The following is a 16,659-nucleotide window of genomic DNA, read 5'->3' as shown; positions in this document are numbered from 1 at the left end:
TACATGTAATCAATTGATTCTTAATTTCGTTTCCCTTTTTATTTATGCTCTGAACTCTTGTAGAAAAACCTGCAGCCTTCGAATAATCCTTGTAGAATTTTGCAGCATTTTCAAGCGTATTAAAAGTCATCCCAATCTTAGGAACAAACTGCTCATCAACATTACAGAGGGGCTGTAAAGTACACCCAAAATACACTATATTAAAACAAGCATAATGCAAATACAATTATAAAACCATCATAAAAAATAACAAAAATCTGAGTCATAAATCATCATTAAAGAGAAACTAAAACAATTCAACTAAAAGAATAAGACAATTCACCCTCAGTCAGATAAAAAGTCATAAACTGTAAATACACCCAAATATTTCTGATTTACATTCGAAAGTCTGATATAAAATGCAGAAAATTCATCAGAACTAGTACATTAGATTCAATTCAAACAACGAACAACAAATTTCACAGGTAAGGTTCACACATTATTAAGCTCCACAATCATAAACTACTAACAAAAATATTAACTGGAATTAAACCACACCTCAGGAACTTTATTGGATTCAAATTCAAAATCCACTTCGTTTTGGTTCAGCTGACAATCTGAATAAATGATTTCAGAGCTTGATTTAAGAAAGAATGGAAATCGAGAAAAAATGAAAAAAGAGAACAGAGAGAGAAACACAAGTAAACATCGAAGGAGAACGCATAGAGGAACGCACGAAAGAGATCGAAGAGAGAAGGTAAGAAAACACAAAAGAAATTCGAAAAAGAAAACCAAATCCTTTCGAAAAAGGAAGTTATATATTCGCGCATTCATTGATTGAAAAATCTATTAAGAAGGCGCGTGGACTAGACGTGCTAGAAGAGACGCGTTTTAGGAGTAAGGGATTTTCAGGACTTGTAAGACTTATATAGCAAAAAGGCTTGTATGTGGAGATTAAGTGAAACATAAAGAGCTTGTTTCATTCATTGTAATTGCTAGAAAAATCGTGAAGGCCGTATAGGTTTAGAGACAAAAATTACTTTATTGTAATTGAAGCACAATAGGAACATCTATATTAAGTACCTAAAAATCACGACTTTAGTTCAATTGGAAGCACAATTGGGATAGGCCAAAAAAAATTATAACAAGTCATAGTTATCATTGCAAATAATATGGCATTTGAATTTGACCTTAACATGGTACCTATGTTAGAAGGAGTTGAAAAATAATTTGAACAATAGACGGACTCACCCGATGAAATTGTTTCCAGTCAACCAATTTTTAAGAATATAGAAAACCACACTAGCTCTGATGAGGTATGATAATAAACTGATTTAATTTTTTTTTGTTTTTATGTGCATTTATAATTATACTGTACTAACTAAATTCATACACATAACATCTATAATTACATACAACTAACATCTAAAAATTAAATTAATATTTATTAGATATTACATCCATATACATATCATTTTTTAGTTATTGCATAAGTAACTATCAAATTGCCAACAAGTTATAGCTCAAATGGCATAGTCTCTTCATACTCATCTAGAGGTCGCGGGTTCGAATCTCAATCCTATCTTTTGTAAGAAAGTTAACACGCGGGTTCGAGTCTCAATCCTATCTTTTGTAAGAAAGTTAACACAGATGTTTTTAAATTTTATCATAATTGAATTTGAAAAAATAATCAAATTCTTAAATTAATTTATTCAATTAATAAATTTACTCGTAACATCTATAAATTCATACACATAACATTTATAATTTTATATTAATAACATACATAATTTTATACTCATAATATTCATAATTTTATACATATAATATCTATAATTAATAAATTCTTATAATTAATATTACCAAATTTTAAACTATGCGTCTTATTGTATTTTTCAAATTATCTCATATATGCACTAAAAGTCTTGATTTTAATTATTTTAATATTTTTTATTTAATATTCATATGTATGCTTATTTATTGATTTTAATATGACGAGTATAATAATTACTTTTAAAAATTTATTTTTTAATTTTTGTTTATATTTTTTTTTATTTTCTAATAATTTATAAGTAAAATATGAGTTGTATAGTAAAAATTATTAAAATTTTTTAATTTAACATCCATAATTTTTATAGAAAAATTGTATTTTAATGAATAATAATAAAATTGAAAGATATTATTAGGGATTTAATTTGGGTGAAACTGAAATTAATTTTGAAAAGAACATTAATGACTCGAACTACCCAGAAAAAGAAGAAAAAAAGAAGGGTGGATGATAATAAATGTGAATGATAAAGAGGTATACGTCACTTCTACTTGTGACATTTCTATACTATTTGGCTACTTAGCATGACCGAAAATAAATATATAAACAATAAAAGAAAAAAGGACAAATAAGTCCCTGACTTTTTTTTTCGCAGATATTTTTGTCCCTGACCATTGAAAAATACTTTTAAATCCCTGATGTTCTTAAAAGTTGGACAGATCAGTCCCTCCGTCCAAGCCTCCGTCAGACCCAACAGAAAAGTTGGCTCCCGTAATGCTTGTCAGTTGTCACGCGTACGTGTCGCCTGGCAGACTTCCCTTTCACGCGTACACGTGACGCGTCGCCATGAATTAAGCAAATCCTCATTTCTTCCTGAATTCTCCACTTTGCATGCTTTTTTGCATTTCTTTCAAGCCATTCTTGCCTTCAAAACTTTAAATCACTCAAACAAACATATCAAGGCATCGAATGAGAAAAAAGTAAATTAAATTTAGCCCTAACCCCATCACAACCCTTGAAAAGACCTCTTGATATGTGTATTCATGCATTGAATATATGTTGATTGGTAGAAGATAGAAGAGAAAGCCTTAGAAAGCAAGATTAGTAGAGAATTGAGAGAATCGACCCTCAAACACTAGAGAGATTAGAGTGCAAACACTTCCGGTGAGGGTTTGATACTCAATCCATTGTTCCTTGCTTTCACGAGATTTCTTCTTACAAGTATATTTATACTTCATTTTGAGATTTGAATTAGTGGAATTCATAAATCATCATACTATCTTAGCCCTACTTGTTCATATATGTTCTTGGAGATTGATTCATTTTTAATCAAGTAGGTAGACGCATTTTGCATATTAGTTGATGAACCACAAGAGTTTAGCATGAGGACATGCTAATGTTTAAGTGTGGAAAAGTTGATGAACCACAATTTTATGGTTTATATTAATATTGTATTGAATTTGGTGGATTTAAGAGTGATTTAAAGTTTTGAAGGCAAGAATGACTTGAAAGAAATGAAAAAAAAAAACATGCAAAGTGGAGAATTCATGAAGAAATGAGGATTTGCTGAATTCATAGCGACGCGTACGCGTGACATCAGATTTTTCCGTTGGATCTGACTGAGCCATTTGGACAGAGGGACTGATCTGTCGAACTTTTAGGTAGCGTTTGGTGGAGAGACAGAGACGGAAAGACTGAGACTAGGAGATAGAGACTAAGAGACAGATTGAAATAAATCTCAGTATTCTGTTTGGTGCAAAATGGGAGACAAAAATTGAAACAAGAAAGAAACTCTAATTTAATTTGCACAAAGAGTAAAATTGAAATTAATTAATTGAAATGAGGATATTTTAGTTATAAAATGTTATTAAAGTTTCAGTCTCTATCTCTAAAAATTTTAGTCTCCTATATCTCTACTTTTTGGAGGTACTGAAATACTGAAATTTTGGAGACAGAAACAGAAATTTTAGTACTATTCTCTGAACCAACAAACATAATATTGAGTCTTAGTCTCTCAGTCTTTGTCTCATTACCTCAAAACAATAATCACCTTAAGAACATTAGAAACTTAAAAGTATTTTCCAATCATTAGAGACAAAAATATCCGTGATAAAAAAGGTTTGGACCTGTTTGTCATTTTCTCGCAATAAAATCAAGTGGGAAATACAAATATCTCCGATTCTCCATCAACATATTTATCCATTGTGACTTCATAATGCAGTGAGGACTCAGAGTTCAGCTGAATTCACAAAGATGATTCACAATGGAGTCTGTAACCTCCGCACCTGCCTCCGTCTCCCGGAGACCTCGCTTTCTCGATCACCACCGCTTTCCCTCGCTCTTCGCCGGCGATACCTTGCCGGCGCTTCCGCCGCCGCCAAGAAGGAGAAAGAGAAGGTGATAGTCATTTCCGGACCCACCGGTACCGGCAAGAGCCGCCTGGCTCTTGAGCTCGCCAAGCGCCTCAACGGGGAAATAGTCAGTGCCGACTCTATCCAGGTTTAGACAACCAAACCAGCATCTTTGGCGCCTTTTTTTTTTCTTTTTCTTTTTTCTGCTTGATAATTTGAAATTGTTCTTGTTGTTGAATGTCTTGCTAGTTTTAGACTTTTAGAATTCTGAATTTCAAGATTCACATGATCAGTGAAAAAATTCTGTTGAGCTAACTTTTGGACTTCAGCTGTTGAGAAATTATTGTGTTGTTATTGTTAGTAGCTGTAGTAGTAGTAATAGTAATGTTTCATTGTTGGTTTTATTTGTGTTAGAATTATTGTCATGTGTTTTCAGAGATTAGTCAATAAGAGCGAAAATCATTCGTTCGTCCAAAGCTTAGATAATTCTGGATTTCTGGCTGCTTGCTATTTTTCTTTTGATATTATTGTAATCATTGTTATTATTATGCAGGGGAAACATATTATGTTATATTGTACCAAGATAATATTTTGGTGAACTGAGTTATGAGAACGGTAATAGGTTGATTTTTCAAGGGAATACCATGGAAATGATGCTTGTCCATCTCCTTGGATTTTGCTGTATTTGTGTTACTTCCTCTTTGACGTAGGAACTTTTTGTGATGTAACAACTGTTGATGTTGTTGTTTTGAGTTTTTAATGAAAATGGTTTCTTGTGCCGCAGGTATATCGGGGTCTTGATATTGGATCTGCAAAGCCTTCCCAAAATGATAGAAAGGTGCATACCTGTGACATCATCTGCTACTCTGCATTAGTTTATATTAGATAGATTTTCACTTTATTCCCTGAAATTTTGTATGGATTGTCTGTTATGTCAGTTTTCCTTTATTTTTATCAGTAGATCATATTGCTTGGTGTAATTGGTTGACTAATTGAATCAGATGGTTTGGAAATGCACTACTTATTTTATTTGAAATTATTCTGGTAGTTAACATACTCTCTACTGACAGTAAGCTGTGATGAGGTTGGTAGAGTTTTGGTTTAGTTTCAACAAACAAGGTTGTTTTTTTCTCTAAAATAATTATACATATGATTCATATTTGACAAATGCTCATGTGATTTTTCAATTTTAAGTTTTGATGACTGCGAAGGGGAAAAAAAAAGGAAAAGATGAGAATTGATGACTAAGTATATACTTATCTTTCAAAAGGAAAACCATCTAAAGAGGGTAGCTTCATAATTAGTGAGACATATTCATATGCACATTCTAGTTCAGATCTTCCTTTAATATTATTCTTTCTGGTTTCTTCTCTTGTCCATGGTTACTCTATATTCAAGAAGTTTCACAAAACTCCAGCTTCTATCTTCTTAAGATAATTGTTAATTATGAAGGGGCGACATGAATTTTCTTTTTCCACCCAGCTATAATAATTGGTAACCAAAATCTGAAGTTCAATGACTAATAATACAAATATGAATAGTTTGGATGTGGTGGTCATGTGTAAATATTATGGAGGACCATTGAATCCTTGATGGCTGTGTCTTAGACGAGGCATGGAATACATTGCTTACGTTCTAATCTTTTGGCCATACTCTGTCTCGGCACAAAAAATTCAACCCATCTCAAGGATTTTAACTGCTTCAAGTAGTGAAATTCTGAATGATGAAGCTGATCGAATATATTCATTTTTAAAGTTTTGAAAATGTAAATTTCTTTGAGAATATGTTCATTGTTCACTGAAATTTGCATTACTAATTAGTGCTAGCACTGAATTACTGAATATCTGGTGACCAGTTTTATTCAACTGCAAATATAATTAAGATAATTTGAAATCACTGTTTCTATTTGTGTTTTCTTGTCAGGAGGTACCACATCATCTGGTTGACATACTGCATCCATCTGAAGGTGTGTTGTCTGTTTGCTGGCTATATTTGTTTGAGTGTCTATTCATTAGGATTATCATCACTGCATATTAGTTCATCTCATATTTGATCTTTGAAGAGCTTATTTTTTCTATAGGTAAAACTAATTATTATTTATCAGACTATTCTGTTGGACAGTTTTTCGAGGATGCAAGGCAAGCTACAAGATCTATTCTTGACAAAGGGCGTGTTCCCATAGTTGTCGGGGGCACTGGACTGTATTTAAGATGGTATGCCTTTTTCTGCCACCTATTGTCAACTAATTATCGTTTCAAATGGACCTGCTTATTTGTAGTACAGTAGTTGTATGATGTATCAATAACAAGGCAATATGAAAGCATAAATTAAAAATGAGACACTTTTCTTATTTTGCAACTTGCTGAATGAAAAGGGTAGGAAAAGCTTGGTTTGACATTAATATAATTGTAAATCAACACAAAAAGATGTTGCTGATGTGGTTCCAATTGCTGCAGACTTGTGTTCTTGAAGGATGTGGATATATGATTATATCCCTAGGATATTATTGTAATTCACTAATCTTTGTTAACACACTGATAACCAGCTACAGGTTATAGTAGTTTGTCTTCTTTGAAATCTTGTTAGAAATGAGGAAAATGTCTTATTTCATTTTTATTTTATTTTAAAATATTAAACATCATAGACTCACTTAGATTATCCAAAATTCTTATGGTTTTTTCAATTATGTAATCAGGATTAACAATCTGCCACTGGTACATAGGAATTAATGCTTTTGTTTTATATATCACAGTTTCATATTGTTCATTAGCTTTTTTGTTCTTTTCCTTCTCCCCTTGCTAAAACCCATTATTTCACTAAGCATCATAAACTCCTTTCAACTGCTGCTATAGGGCATTCACTATAGTTGTGAATTATCACTGTCTTATCTCATTCCATTATTGAGTTTCTTGTTTATAAATATTAAGTAGTTATAAACAATCTAATGTGGCACATTTGATACCTATGAGTTTTGCTGTTTGAACTTTGATTTTAAAGGTTCATATATGGAAAGCCAGATGTGCCTATAGCTTCTCCGGAGATTGCATCCAAAGTACATCTAGAGTTGGCTGAACTACAGAGAAAAGAAGAATGGGATGCAGCTGTGCAATTGGTTGTAAAAGCCGGTGATCCGAAGGCCCAACTTTTACCAGTGAATGATTGGTATCGCTTACGGCGTAGCCTGGAAATTATTAAGGTAAGCTTGCAATTTTATAAGCTGCATATTAGCAACTTTGAATTCTGCATGGTTTCTAAGCCTTTCTGGCTTTGACAAAAGGTCTTCCAGAAATAAAAAAAAATCTTGATGTTAACATTTTAATATCAGTTCTCGTCCTGCATTTATATATCTTATTCATTTTATTGCAACTGTGTAAATATAAGCACAAGAATAATTATTTTACCAGCCTTAACGGGTGTATCTCAGACTTAATTTTTCTCAATGCGGAATCTGCTTAAATGTAACAATCAGCTGATTTTTACTTGTGAATTATTTATACTTGTATTTTTCTGTGGATATAAATTTGAAGAGTACATTTGAATGAATTACTAGGATCACTTGTATTTTTCTGTGGATATAAATTTGAAATGTATGATTTGAATGGATTACTATCTGATATATGTTCGTAAATTTACTCTCTTTTATTCTTCGGAATGGCAGTCCAGTGGGTCACCTCCTTCTGCTTTTCGGGTACCATATGATTCTTTCAGGAAACAGGATGACTTTAGTGTTATTGATGGTTCTGAGTCATCTAGGGCAAACACAACAGAAGAAACCAATATGTCAGATTTGGACTACGAGTTTATGTGTTTTTTCCTTTCTGTCCAAAGACTTGACCTCTATAAATCACTTGATTATCGGTGTGAAGAAATGCTATTAGGTATATCATAAACTGGAAACAAACACGATTTATACATTCTGTTGAGCATTCTTCTGTGTTACTTCTCTGTTGATATGTAATTATCTTCTTGGATACCAATTTCCTTGCAAGTTGGAAGTAAATTCATTAAAAGGTCCATGATGATAATAATATATGCTATGTTGTCTGTCAATATCATGAATATTCAATTCCAATAATTGTCTTAGTTCACTTTGGCTACAGGAAGGGATGGGATTCTATCTGAGGCTCAGTGGCTTCTTAATTTGGGTCTTCTTCCAAATTCGAATTCTGCAACACGAGGAATTGGTTACAGACAAGTATACTATCTCTATATATTTTGTATATACATTTAACTTTTTATATTTGCAAATTTTCATTACTGAAATAGGCTTGAATAATCCACATTGCACGACAGGTAAAACATTAAAGTTCTTTTTGATTTTTGAACTATACGTGATTGAACCAAAATCCATTCAGAATTGAACTGATCTTTGAACTGTTTTGAGGTAATACTGTGGTTAAACCACAGTTTAACTGGGTTTGTTATGTTAAAGGAAATAAGCATGGATGATGTATGCATGCTGAAGATATAATCATAAAAAAAAATTTGAAAACGTGTGTTATGAAAATAAGAAAATAGTGTATATGAAAATTAATACATATATAAAATAAAAAATTATGCTCATAGGCTATGCAAATAAATGCCTACTATAAATTATGGAGTAACAGACTAACATGAATATTTATATAGTATGATTCTTTATTAACATGAGTCAATAATTCCAGGCCATGGAGTACTTATTAAGTTGCAGAAAGCTAAATGGTCAGAGTTCAGTAGGAGAATTTTACAAGTTCTTATCTGAATTTCAAAAAGTATCACGGTACTGCATTATATCCTCTACAAGATAACTGTTGCAGAAAAATTTTCTTCTGTTATTCACATACACTCTGCTGTGTGTCAACGCTAAATCTTATTTGGTACTAACTGATTTTACTACTCCATGGTGTATAAAGTTATTAAAAAAGCAGTTGCTTCCTTTTTCTTTTGTATTCCCCCTGCTTATCATCATCTCCCTGTTTTTTGGTATTTGATTTCCATTTATCTTTGATGCATATTATTGGCTATTTAGGAATATTCCTTGAAATTTTCCTGCAGGAATTTTGCGAAGAGACAGCTGACATGGTTTCGAAATGAAAAAATATATGACTGGCTTGATGCTTCTAAACCTCTGGTATAACTATTGAACCTTTCTTGCCACTGATCATTACTGCATGTGCATATATAACCATTCTCTTGTAATTTCTTATTTATGCTAGAACAACTATAAACCAACTTAACCTTATGTCCTCAGCCTGACCTGCTTTAATTACTGCTAACCAACATCTCTTTATGTCCTAACTGGTGGGATGGGATCTAGGGAAAGCTTTTTGGATTGTTTTCTTTATTTGAACTTCTGACCTCTTCAATTTACAAGATCATAACCTTATTGTTATGGCTTTAGATAACACACTTCTCGCTATTTGCTTTTCTAGTGCTGCTGTGCCAAACATTATTAAATTCCTTTTCTTATACTTGAGTTGTGGTTTGCTTCTGACCGTTTTCATTTTGCCCCATGCATTTATTTTTCTGTTACCTTATGTTGATCTTGAGATGAATAACTCATGGCAGGAAACAGTACTCAACTTCATTGTTGATTCATACCAGAACAGGAGCGGAAGGCTTGTTGTGCCCGAGAATCTAAGAATGCCACGAGATATTTCTAATCACCGAGAAGCTAATTTAATTAAGTCCTACAGAACCAGAAATAGGTAGTTTAGATTGTGTGCAGAAGATATGTGTACAAACACAATATTGAATATATTTCTTGTTGGAACAACATTAACATTTAGTTTCTTGTGAAGGCATTTTTTGAAGCGGGAAGATTCTTCTCATATTCTGGACTGGATAGGGGAGACCCAAAGGTGAAGTAAATGGAGCTTCTCTTTCTGGATTCATCATCAATTGGCCACAAATTTGATAGTTTTAATGATCTCCTAAGTTCTAATGATAAGCTTATTAATTGTCCTAATTCAAAACTTCATTCACAATGGCAGGAGTTATAATTTATACAATATCTAAGGATTATTTAGTAGATGTGAGTGGGATTCAGATTAGAAAGGTTTTTAGATGTACCAATTATAAGAATTTATCATTTCTCTCTTTTTTTTTGGTGTTCAACTATCATTTCTCAATTTGAAATTACAAGGAAAAGAGTATTATAACTAAAATTTTGAGTTATGCTCTTCTTTCTCTCCTTTTTAAAAATTTTTAATATTTATTTTTTATTATTTTTTTTGTCAAAAAATTGTCTTTATTAAGTTCAATTCGGTTCAATTTATTTTAAGAAGCAGGAATTGAGATCTATGACCGAAACATTAGCTGAATGTAATATTTGTTGTTTATTTCCATTGCAGTGGGATACGAAGACTGGAAAATCCAAGAGAGGCAAATTACGAGAGAGTCTGAAAGGAGCACCTTAGGTATCTTGATATACAAATATTTAAGAATTGCTGCATTTTATATTCAAGGAAGATGATCATTTGTGACTCTTGAATTAAAAGATTTTAATGTTATAGTGACAAAAGATTTTATATATGCTCTATTTGTTCCTTATTATACAGCACTATTATTTTTTGTGCAATTTAGATCAATGTACTTTTAACACTAACAGAAAGATGAAGATAAGGACCCTTTTGTTAATAAAAAAGAAGAAAATATTAATGTTTTGGTGTTAATTAATTTTCAGGTCGTGTAAGGACATACAAGTGTCTAGCTACTTTTTTTCGAGATGAGTATTTATCTAATTTTCTTTTTCTTTTCAAGTTATTCACTTTGCTATTTGATCTACGCGATTAGAGTGTGTTTGGAAAGTGTTTTTAATGTGAGAAAAAAATTCTATTCTATTGAAAAAGGAATTGATTTCTATTTGAAATTTAATTTCATGGTTTGGAATGAGTTTAATATATTAGTAGAATTGAATTCAATTTTTTGGTTTGGAATGATTTTTAAATGAGTAGAATTATCTTATTTTACAACTTTACTTTTGAGAAAACCATTTTGAATAGACACTCACTTATAAATAGGGATATTTTGTACATTTCAAATATTAAGTTTTAGTCTTTTAGAATTCTCTTTTGGTCTGATTTATAAAGATGATTTATGATTTATTTCAATACATCTCTGATTTGATTTATGATGAATACAAAACATACTTGCGTGCTTGATTACTATGCCATGGCTTCCAAGGGTCATGCAAGTCCAAATGTTCAATGGTATTGACTTTGGTTCTTGAACAAAATGGAGGTAATATATATCAGTACCCTGTTCCATCTAATTGCTAAAAATTGTTCTTAATTGAAGGTTAACTCAAATTAAGCCAACTGTTTCCTTGACATTTAAGTTACTCTTAAGATAAATGGCTACTTCAGTTATGCCAGGATAATTTGTTCTAATTATAGTTCCATTGCATGAAGTGAGTACTCAAAACATTAGTAAAAGGATTATTAGTTGCCTTCTTAGTAGTGAGTATCACCAACAGAGGTGAATGGTAGGGGTAAGAAAATTGGAGTGTGTCAACCCTTGCTGGATCAGATCCTCAACATTACTAGTTTTGTGATTCTAGTAGGTTATCGTTGCAGATTAGTTTCGTACCTCGAACAACGAGTAAATTACCAAAAATGCACCAAAAAGATTCATGCGCTGACAAAAATAATTTCAAAAGATAAACAATAAAAGAGTTGCTGATAGATTTAAAAAGTTGACAAAGGTCTCCAATGGTCAAATAGTTCAGTTTTTGTTGACAGAAAAGAATGAATTACGTCATGTAAGATTGTCACATAAACATTTTTGTGTCATAACAACGTTTTTCGTCAACAAAAATGGATCTATTTGACAATTAATTATTCTTGTCAAATTTTAAATCCTTCAAGATTTTTTTGTTATTTTCATCTTTTGAGTTATTATTGTTCAGGCAAATAAAATATCTTTGGGGTTGTCTTTGATGGATTTGATGCATTGATGAGTAACATACCAACTTGACAAGACATATCTCTATGACTCTATATGCTGGTATGCTATAGCGCAAGTCTTTTAGGCTAGCAATCAAGATAAAATGTATTCTTTCGGGTAGTGAATGATGGATACTTTTTTCCTTTATTACCGAACTCAGCTTATGCTTACAAGGATAATATCCTATTCAGATAAAATCAACCCAGAAGTCAGGCTTATTTCAAGATAAAATCATGCAAAAGACAAAACTGTCTAGTCACTCAAAGTATCCTCTAATAAGCCAATAGGAATGAATCTTTTTATATAAAACTTAATATTATTATTGATTAGATAATTTTGTGGATATCCTACGTTGACTCCATCTATTTAATTCATGATAAAAATGAACAAAAACCAATTTAATATTTTTTTATAGAAGGGATTCATTCTCAGTAAATACTACATACGCGGGGGGGATTTTGTGCAACTTGAGCTATATGGCCAATAATAATTAACACTCATTTTTTGGTGCAAAAGTTTACATTCAAAACCACAACCATTAATTTCCCTTAGAAATTAGGTCACAATACAAGATTGATGGTGGGATTTGGTGTGTGAACCTTGATAGAAAAATATTATTATGGTTTCAATCAAGTATCATTCGGAAGGCGAAAAATACAAAATATTTGTGTGGACACTAGAATGTTCACAGAAAATATTCAAATAACATTTTTTATAACCCTAGTGATGTTGAGGATCTGGACCAGCCGGTGACACCCTCATCACTTTGTCTCCGGCCAACATTAACCTTTTCTTGTAATACTCTATACTTCTTCGTGCATTGTTGACCATGTCATGTAAGTGAACCTCACTGTAAATCCTTTTATTACCAATGATGTTTTTGTACTCAGGGAAATGTCTTCCCTCCGATCTCACTACAAGCAAAGAAATTATAACAACAATCATAAAGAGAATAACAAACTCTCTTCTTGGCATCATTAAAGTAATAGACATTATCTTGCAGCAAGAAGCAAGAACAATAAGCTCAAGTGCCTATAACGTAAAGCTATCAATGAGAGTGAGTGAGTGAGTGAGTGAGTGAGTGAGTGTGGCTTGGAGGATAAGAATGGCACTCCCATTTATACACATGTATCCGAGGCTGAATGTGATGCATGTGGTAGGAACTGTTGGAATTCCATTTACAATAAGAGCTTTATTGGTAGCCTTGTAAGCATATTCCAATAATCCAAAACAACTTGTCATATATCTCTTTTTGGGCTTCATTCAATTTTCCGTATAAGGTTATATTGGTTTCTATAAATGTAGTGTCTATTCCTAATTGCATTATATGCTTAATTCATTCAATTTGATTCTTCCTCTTATTTTTGATTATTTACCACCTAGATCAACCGTGACTTGTTGATTCATCCTCCCATTAAGCATTAGCCACCTAGCCTTCTATTCATCATATATTGTCGTTCTCACCTCTAACTAAACCATTATTTTATTGACTCCATTAAGAGAAGAAAAGAAAAAAGAAAAAAGAAAAAATGAAAAGAGTATTAGAGGCAAGATTCCTTAGACTCCAGTCCAAATCCTTTTGCAAATTTGCGTCATATTAATGTATGATGTGTGTGCTTTCTCCACAAATCACATGGGCCACGCCAGAATTGCCTCAGACAAAGAACTGCTTATTCAGCTTACATGCCGTCTTTGTATTTATATGGCCATATACGCAATTTTACACCAAAAGAAGATAAAACCCTTCTTTTGGTGAATTAAAAGTTGTAAGCTGAAGTCTATAAAAATAGAATTTAATTTTGATATATCGGAAGTGTAAATAATTTTATACATACACACGGTATAACATTTAATAATATAACATTATATGATTGTATAATTGTATAAAATATTTTATACTGTTAATGTATTAAAATTAAATTCAAAAAAATAAGAATGTTAGTGTGAAAAAAGAATACAAAAGAAAAATGATGTTATTACATTAAGCAAAAAATAAAAGAAATTTGATTTTACCTATTAGTTCAAAATCTTACAAATATAAATATATAATTAGATAATAAAATGGAAGAAGAGACAAAAGTACACCTGAAAGTTCACACGCTGGACACGATTACATTTCAATCATTTAATGAGTCACGCGTGGACATCATTTATACACTCCGGCGGACACATTTACTCTTCCGGCCATCGACGTGTGGCGTCGTTAAATGATTGAAGTGTAATTGTGTACACAAGTATGAACTTTCAGGTGTATTTTTGTCCCTTCTTCCTTAAAAAAATAAATACAAAAAATATTGTGTCCACTGAAGTATAAATAATATACACGCGTGACTCATTAAATGATTGAAGTGTAATCATGTCTAAAGTATGAACTTTTAAGTATACTTTTGTCCCTTCGTCCTAATAAAATAAAATTTTTTAATATTATTCATACATAACAGTTAAGCATTGCGTTTCGTAAGTGGACAATGGGATGCGGCCCAATGGTTAAGCTTGATTCAACCTTTATGGTACAAAGAAAATATACTTTTTTGTTTTCTGAAAAAGATAGTCATGCATTGACATTGCATATTTCATAAAATATCATATCTTATCTGACAATGAGAGGTAGAATATTTTAGAAGCCAAATTGAAAACTGACTTAATGTAATACTCAATAGTTAAACTTATAATTTAGTAGTTAAATCTCTAGTATTTAAATTTGTAATTTGTATTCGACATTTGTCTCTCTTCCCTTGACATCTTTGTTAGGATCAAGGTTCAGAAAACTGGACCGATTATCAAACCGCTTTAGCTACTGATTTATTAGTTTATTGGTCTAACTGGTTTAATTGATGGTTTAACTAGAAAAATTATTTCAGAATAAAATAATAAATAAATTATATATAAACATCATAAAATTTAATTATAGTCTAATATAAATCTTAAATATCTTCCAAATTTAAAACATATGAAATGTCAACCAAATTCATATGATCTTATCAAAATACAAAGTTAAATAGTGAAAAGAGTAATGGTGCAAACAGCAACAATACAACTAGAAATAATCATTAATCACTCCTAAATTAATTCAAAATAGTAGCATAACAAATAATCACCCCTAAATTAATTCAAAACAGCAGCATAACAAAATCACTAACAACAGTAGTCCTAGGAGGAACATCCTTAATCACCACAGAACCAGCACCAATCTTAGCACATTCACCAACCTTAATGTTCCCCAAAATACAAATCCCTGCACCAATCAAAACCCCATCACCAATCTTTGGATGCCTATCACCAGAAGCTTTACCAGTTTCACCCAAAGTCACACTATGCAAAATTGACACATTGTTACCAATCACTGCAGTTTCACCAACCACTAATCCAGTTACATGATCAAGCAGAATCCCGCTTCCAATCTTAGCACTGGGATGAATACCAACCGCGAAAACCTCGAAAACTCAGTTCTGGATCATAACTGCCAAGACTTTTCTTCCTTGAAGCCATAGCTTATGAGCAACTCTATGAGATTGGCATGCTAAGAAGCCTTTGAAGTTCAAGAAGCAATGCACATGGCTTATGCAAGCAGGGTCTCTTTCCTTAACTGCTTTGAGATCATCCTTCACAGAATCCATAATTTCTTGGTCAGATTTTAAGATCCCAACAAAAAGATCAAAGAGTGTGTTACTTGGAAGGCTTGCACTGCTTAATCTGTTAGCAAGGTAATTGGCCAAAGCAGATTCCAATGAATCATGAGACAGAATTGAGGATTGGTAGTAACTATTCAGAATAGGTTCCTCATTTACATCAAGTTCAGCCTCTTCCTTCATCTTCGGCCATAGATCCACAGCTTCATTTTCTTGAACTTCCTCAACAAAAGTAGGGGTAGTTTGAAGAGTTTTCACCTGGTACTTACAAACACCATCAGTGAAATTGTTTCTGAAGATTTTTGACCCCTTGCATTATTTTTGACACCATCAGTTGCTTCTTGATTAATACTATTTTCCATAACTGAAATTAATAACACCCACAACACAATGAAATTAAAAACAACCACAACACAATGAAAATTAACCATGTTCTTAACCTAAAGCAGGAGCCAAACACAATGAAAATTAACAGCATGTTCTTAACCACAACACAAGATCATATCTGCCTACAGCATTCTGCCATTCAACACAACACAATTCTGCCTACAACATTCAGCCATTCAACACAACACAATTCTGCCTACAACATTAAGCCATTCAACAATATTGCAAAATAGAACCATACATTCTAACAAATTAACAAATACAAAGCATTCAGCCATTCAACAAATTAACAAATACAAAGCAGCAAAACACAAAAACATCAACATTAGGCGTTCTAGAATCAGAACCATACATTCTAACATAAAAGATGAAACAGAGAAGATGAAACAGAGGAGTCACTCACCTGGGTGCTGACGAAGCAAAGACCAGCAAAGACGAAGCGAGAGGCTAGCGAAGACGAAGCGGCGGTGCTGAGGACCAGGCAACGGCGGTGGCGCTGACGACCTGAGGACCGCGGGTACGATGGAGGGCTACTGGGCTGGGAATGCTTCAGAGGGCTAGGGTTCAGTGGTTCACCGTTCACGTGTAGAGTGAGACTGAGATGAATGAATGGGGAAGA

General features: G+C 32.5%; 2 protein-coding genes and 1 pseudogene across 3 annotated transcripts; 1 reads left to right on the top strand and 2 right to left on the bottom strand.

The window, feature by feature from the left end:
- Window positions 1-3,891: 3,891 nt before the first annotated feature.
- Window positions 3,892-10,947, top strand: IPT9 (isopentenyltransferase 9). 2 transcript variants are annotated; one of them, XM_016315753.3, is made up of 13 exons: window positions 3,906-4,246; window positions 4,883-4,936; window positions 6,022-6,064; window positions 6,203-6,311; window positions 7,096-7,294; window positions 7,757-7,976; window positions 8,199-8,293; window positions 8,763-8,857; window positions 9,133-9,208; window positions 9,646-9,785; window positions 9,879-9,938; window positions 10,431-10,496; window positions 10,763-10,947. In XM_016315753.3, the coding sequence occupies exons 1-12, from the start codon at window positions 4,001-4,003 to the stop codon at window positions 10,480-10,482; spliced, it is 1,389 nt and encodes a 462-aa protein (XP_016171239.1). In that variant the 5' UTR covers window positions 3,906-4,000; the 3' UTR covers window positions 10,483-10,496; window positions 10,763-10,947. The 2 variants fall into 2 exon arrangements, with proteins under 2 accessions (XP_016171238.1, XP_016171239.1); XM_016315752.3 differs by lacking the exon at window positions 10,763-10,947 and having other exon boundaries at window positions 3,892-4,246; window positions 10,431-10,636.
- Window positions 10,948-12,597: 1,650 nt separating this feature from the next.
- On the bottom strand, window positions 12,598-13,134 carry CLE5 (CLAVATA3/ESR-RELATED 5). Its single transcript, XM_016314074.3, has one exon. It carries the CDS (start codon window positions 13,015-13,017, stop codon window positions 12,745-12,747), a length of 273 nt encoding a protein of 90 aa, XP_016169560.1. The 5' UTR covers window positions 13,018-13,134; the 3' UTR covers window positions 12,598-12,744.
- A 1,985-nt stretch (window positions 13,135-15,119) lies between these two features.
- On the bottom strand, window positions 15,120-15,851 carry LOC107611995 (serine acetyltransferase 1, chloroplastic pseudogene; annotated as a pseudogene).
- Between the last annotated feature and the right edge of the window lie 808 nt (window positions 15,852-16,659).

The sequence above is a fragment of the Arachis ipaensis genome, chromosome B8, assembly GCF_059453495.1.
Source record: "Arachis ipaensis isolate K30076 ecotype BB chromosome B8, ASM5945349v1, whole genome shotgun sequence".
NCBI lineage: Eukaryota > Viridiplantae > Streptophyta > Magnoliopsida > Fabales > Fabaceae > Arachis > Arachis ipaensis.
Note: the sequence above shows the minus strand (reverse complement) of the source record. Positions and strands in the feature narration are given on the sequence as shown.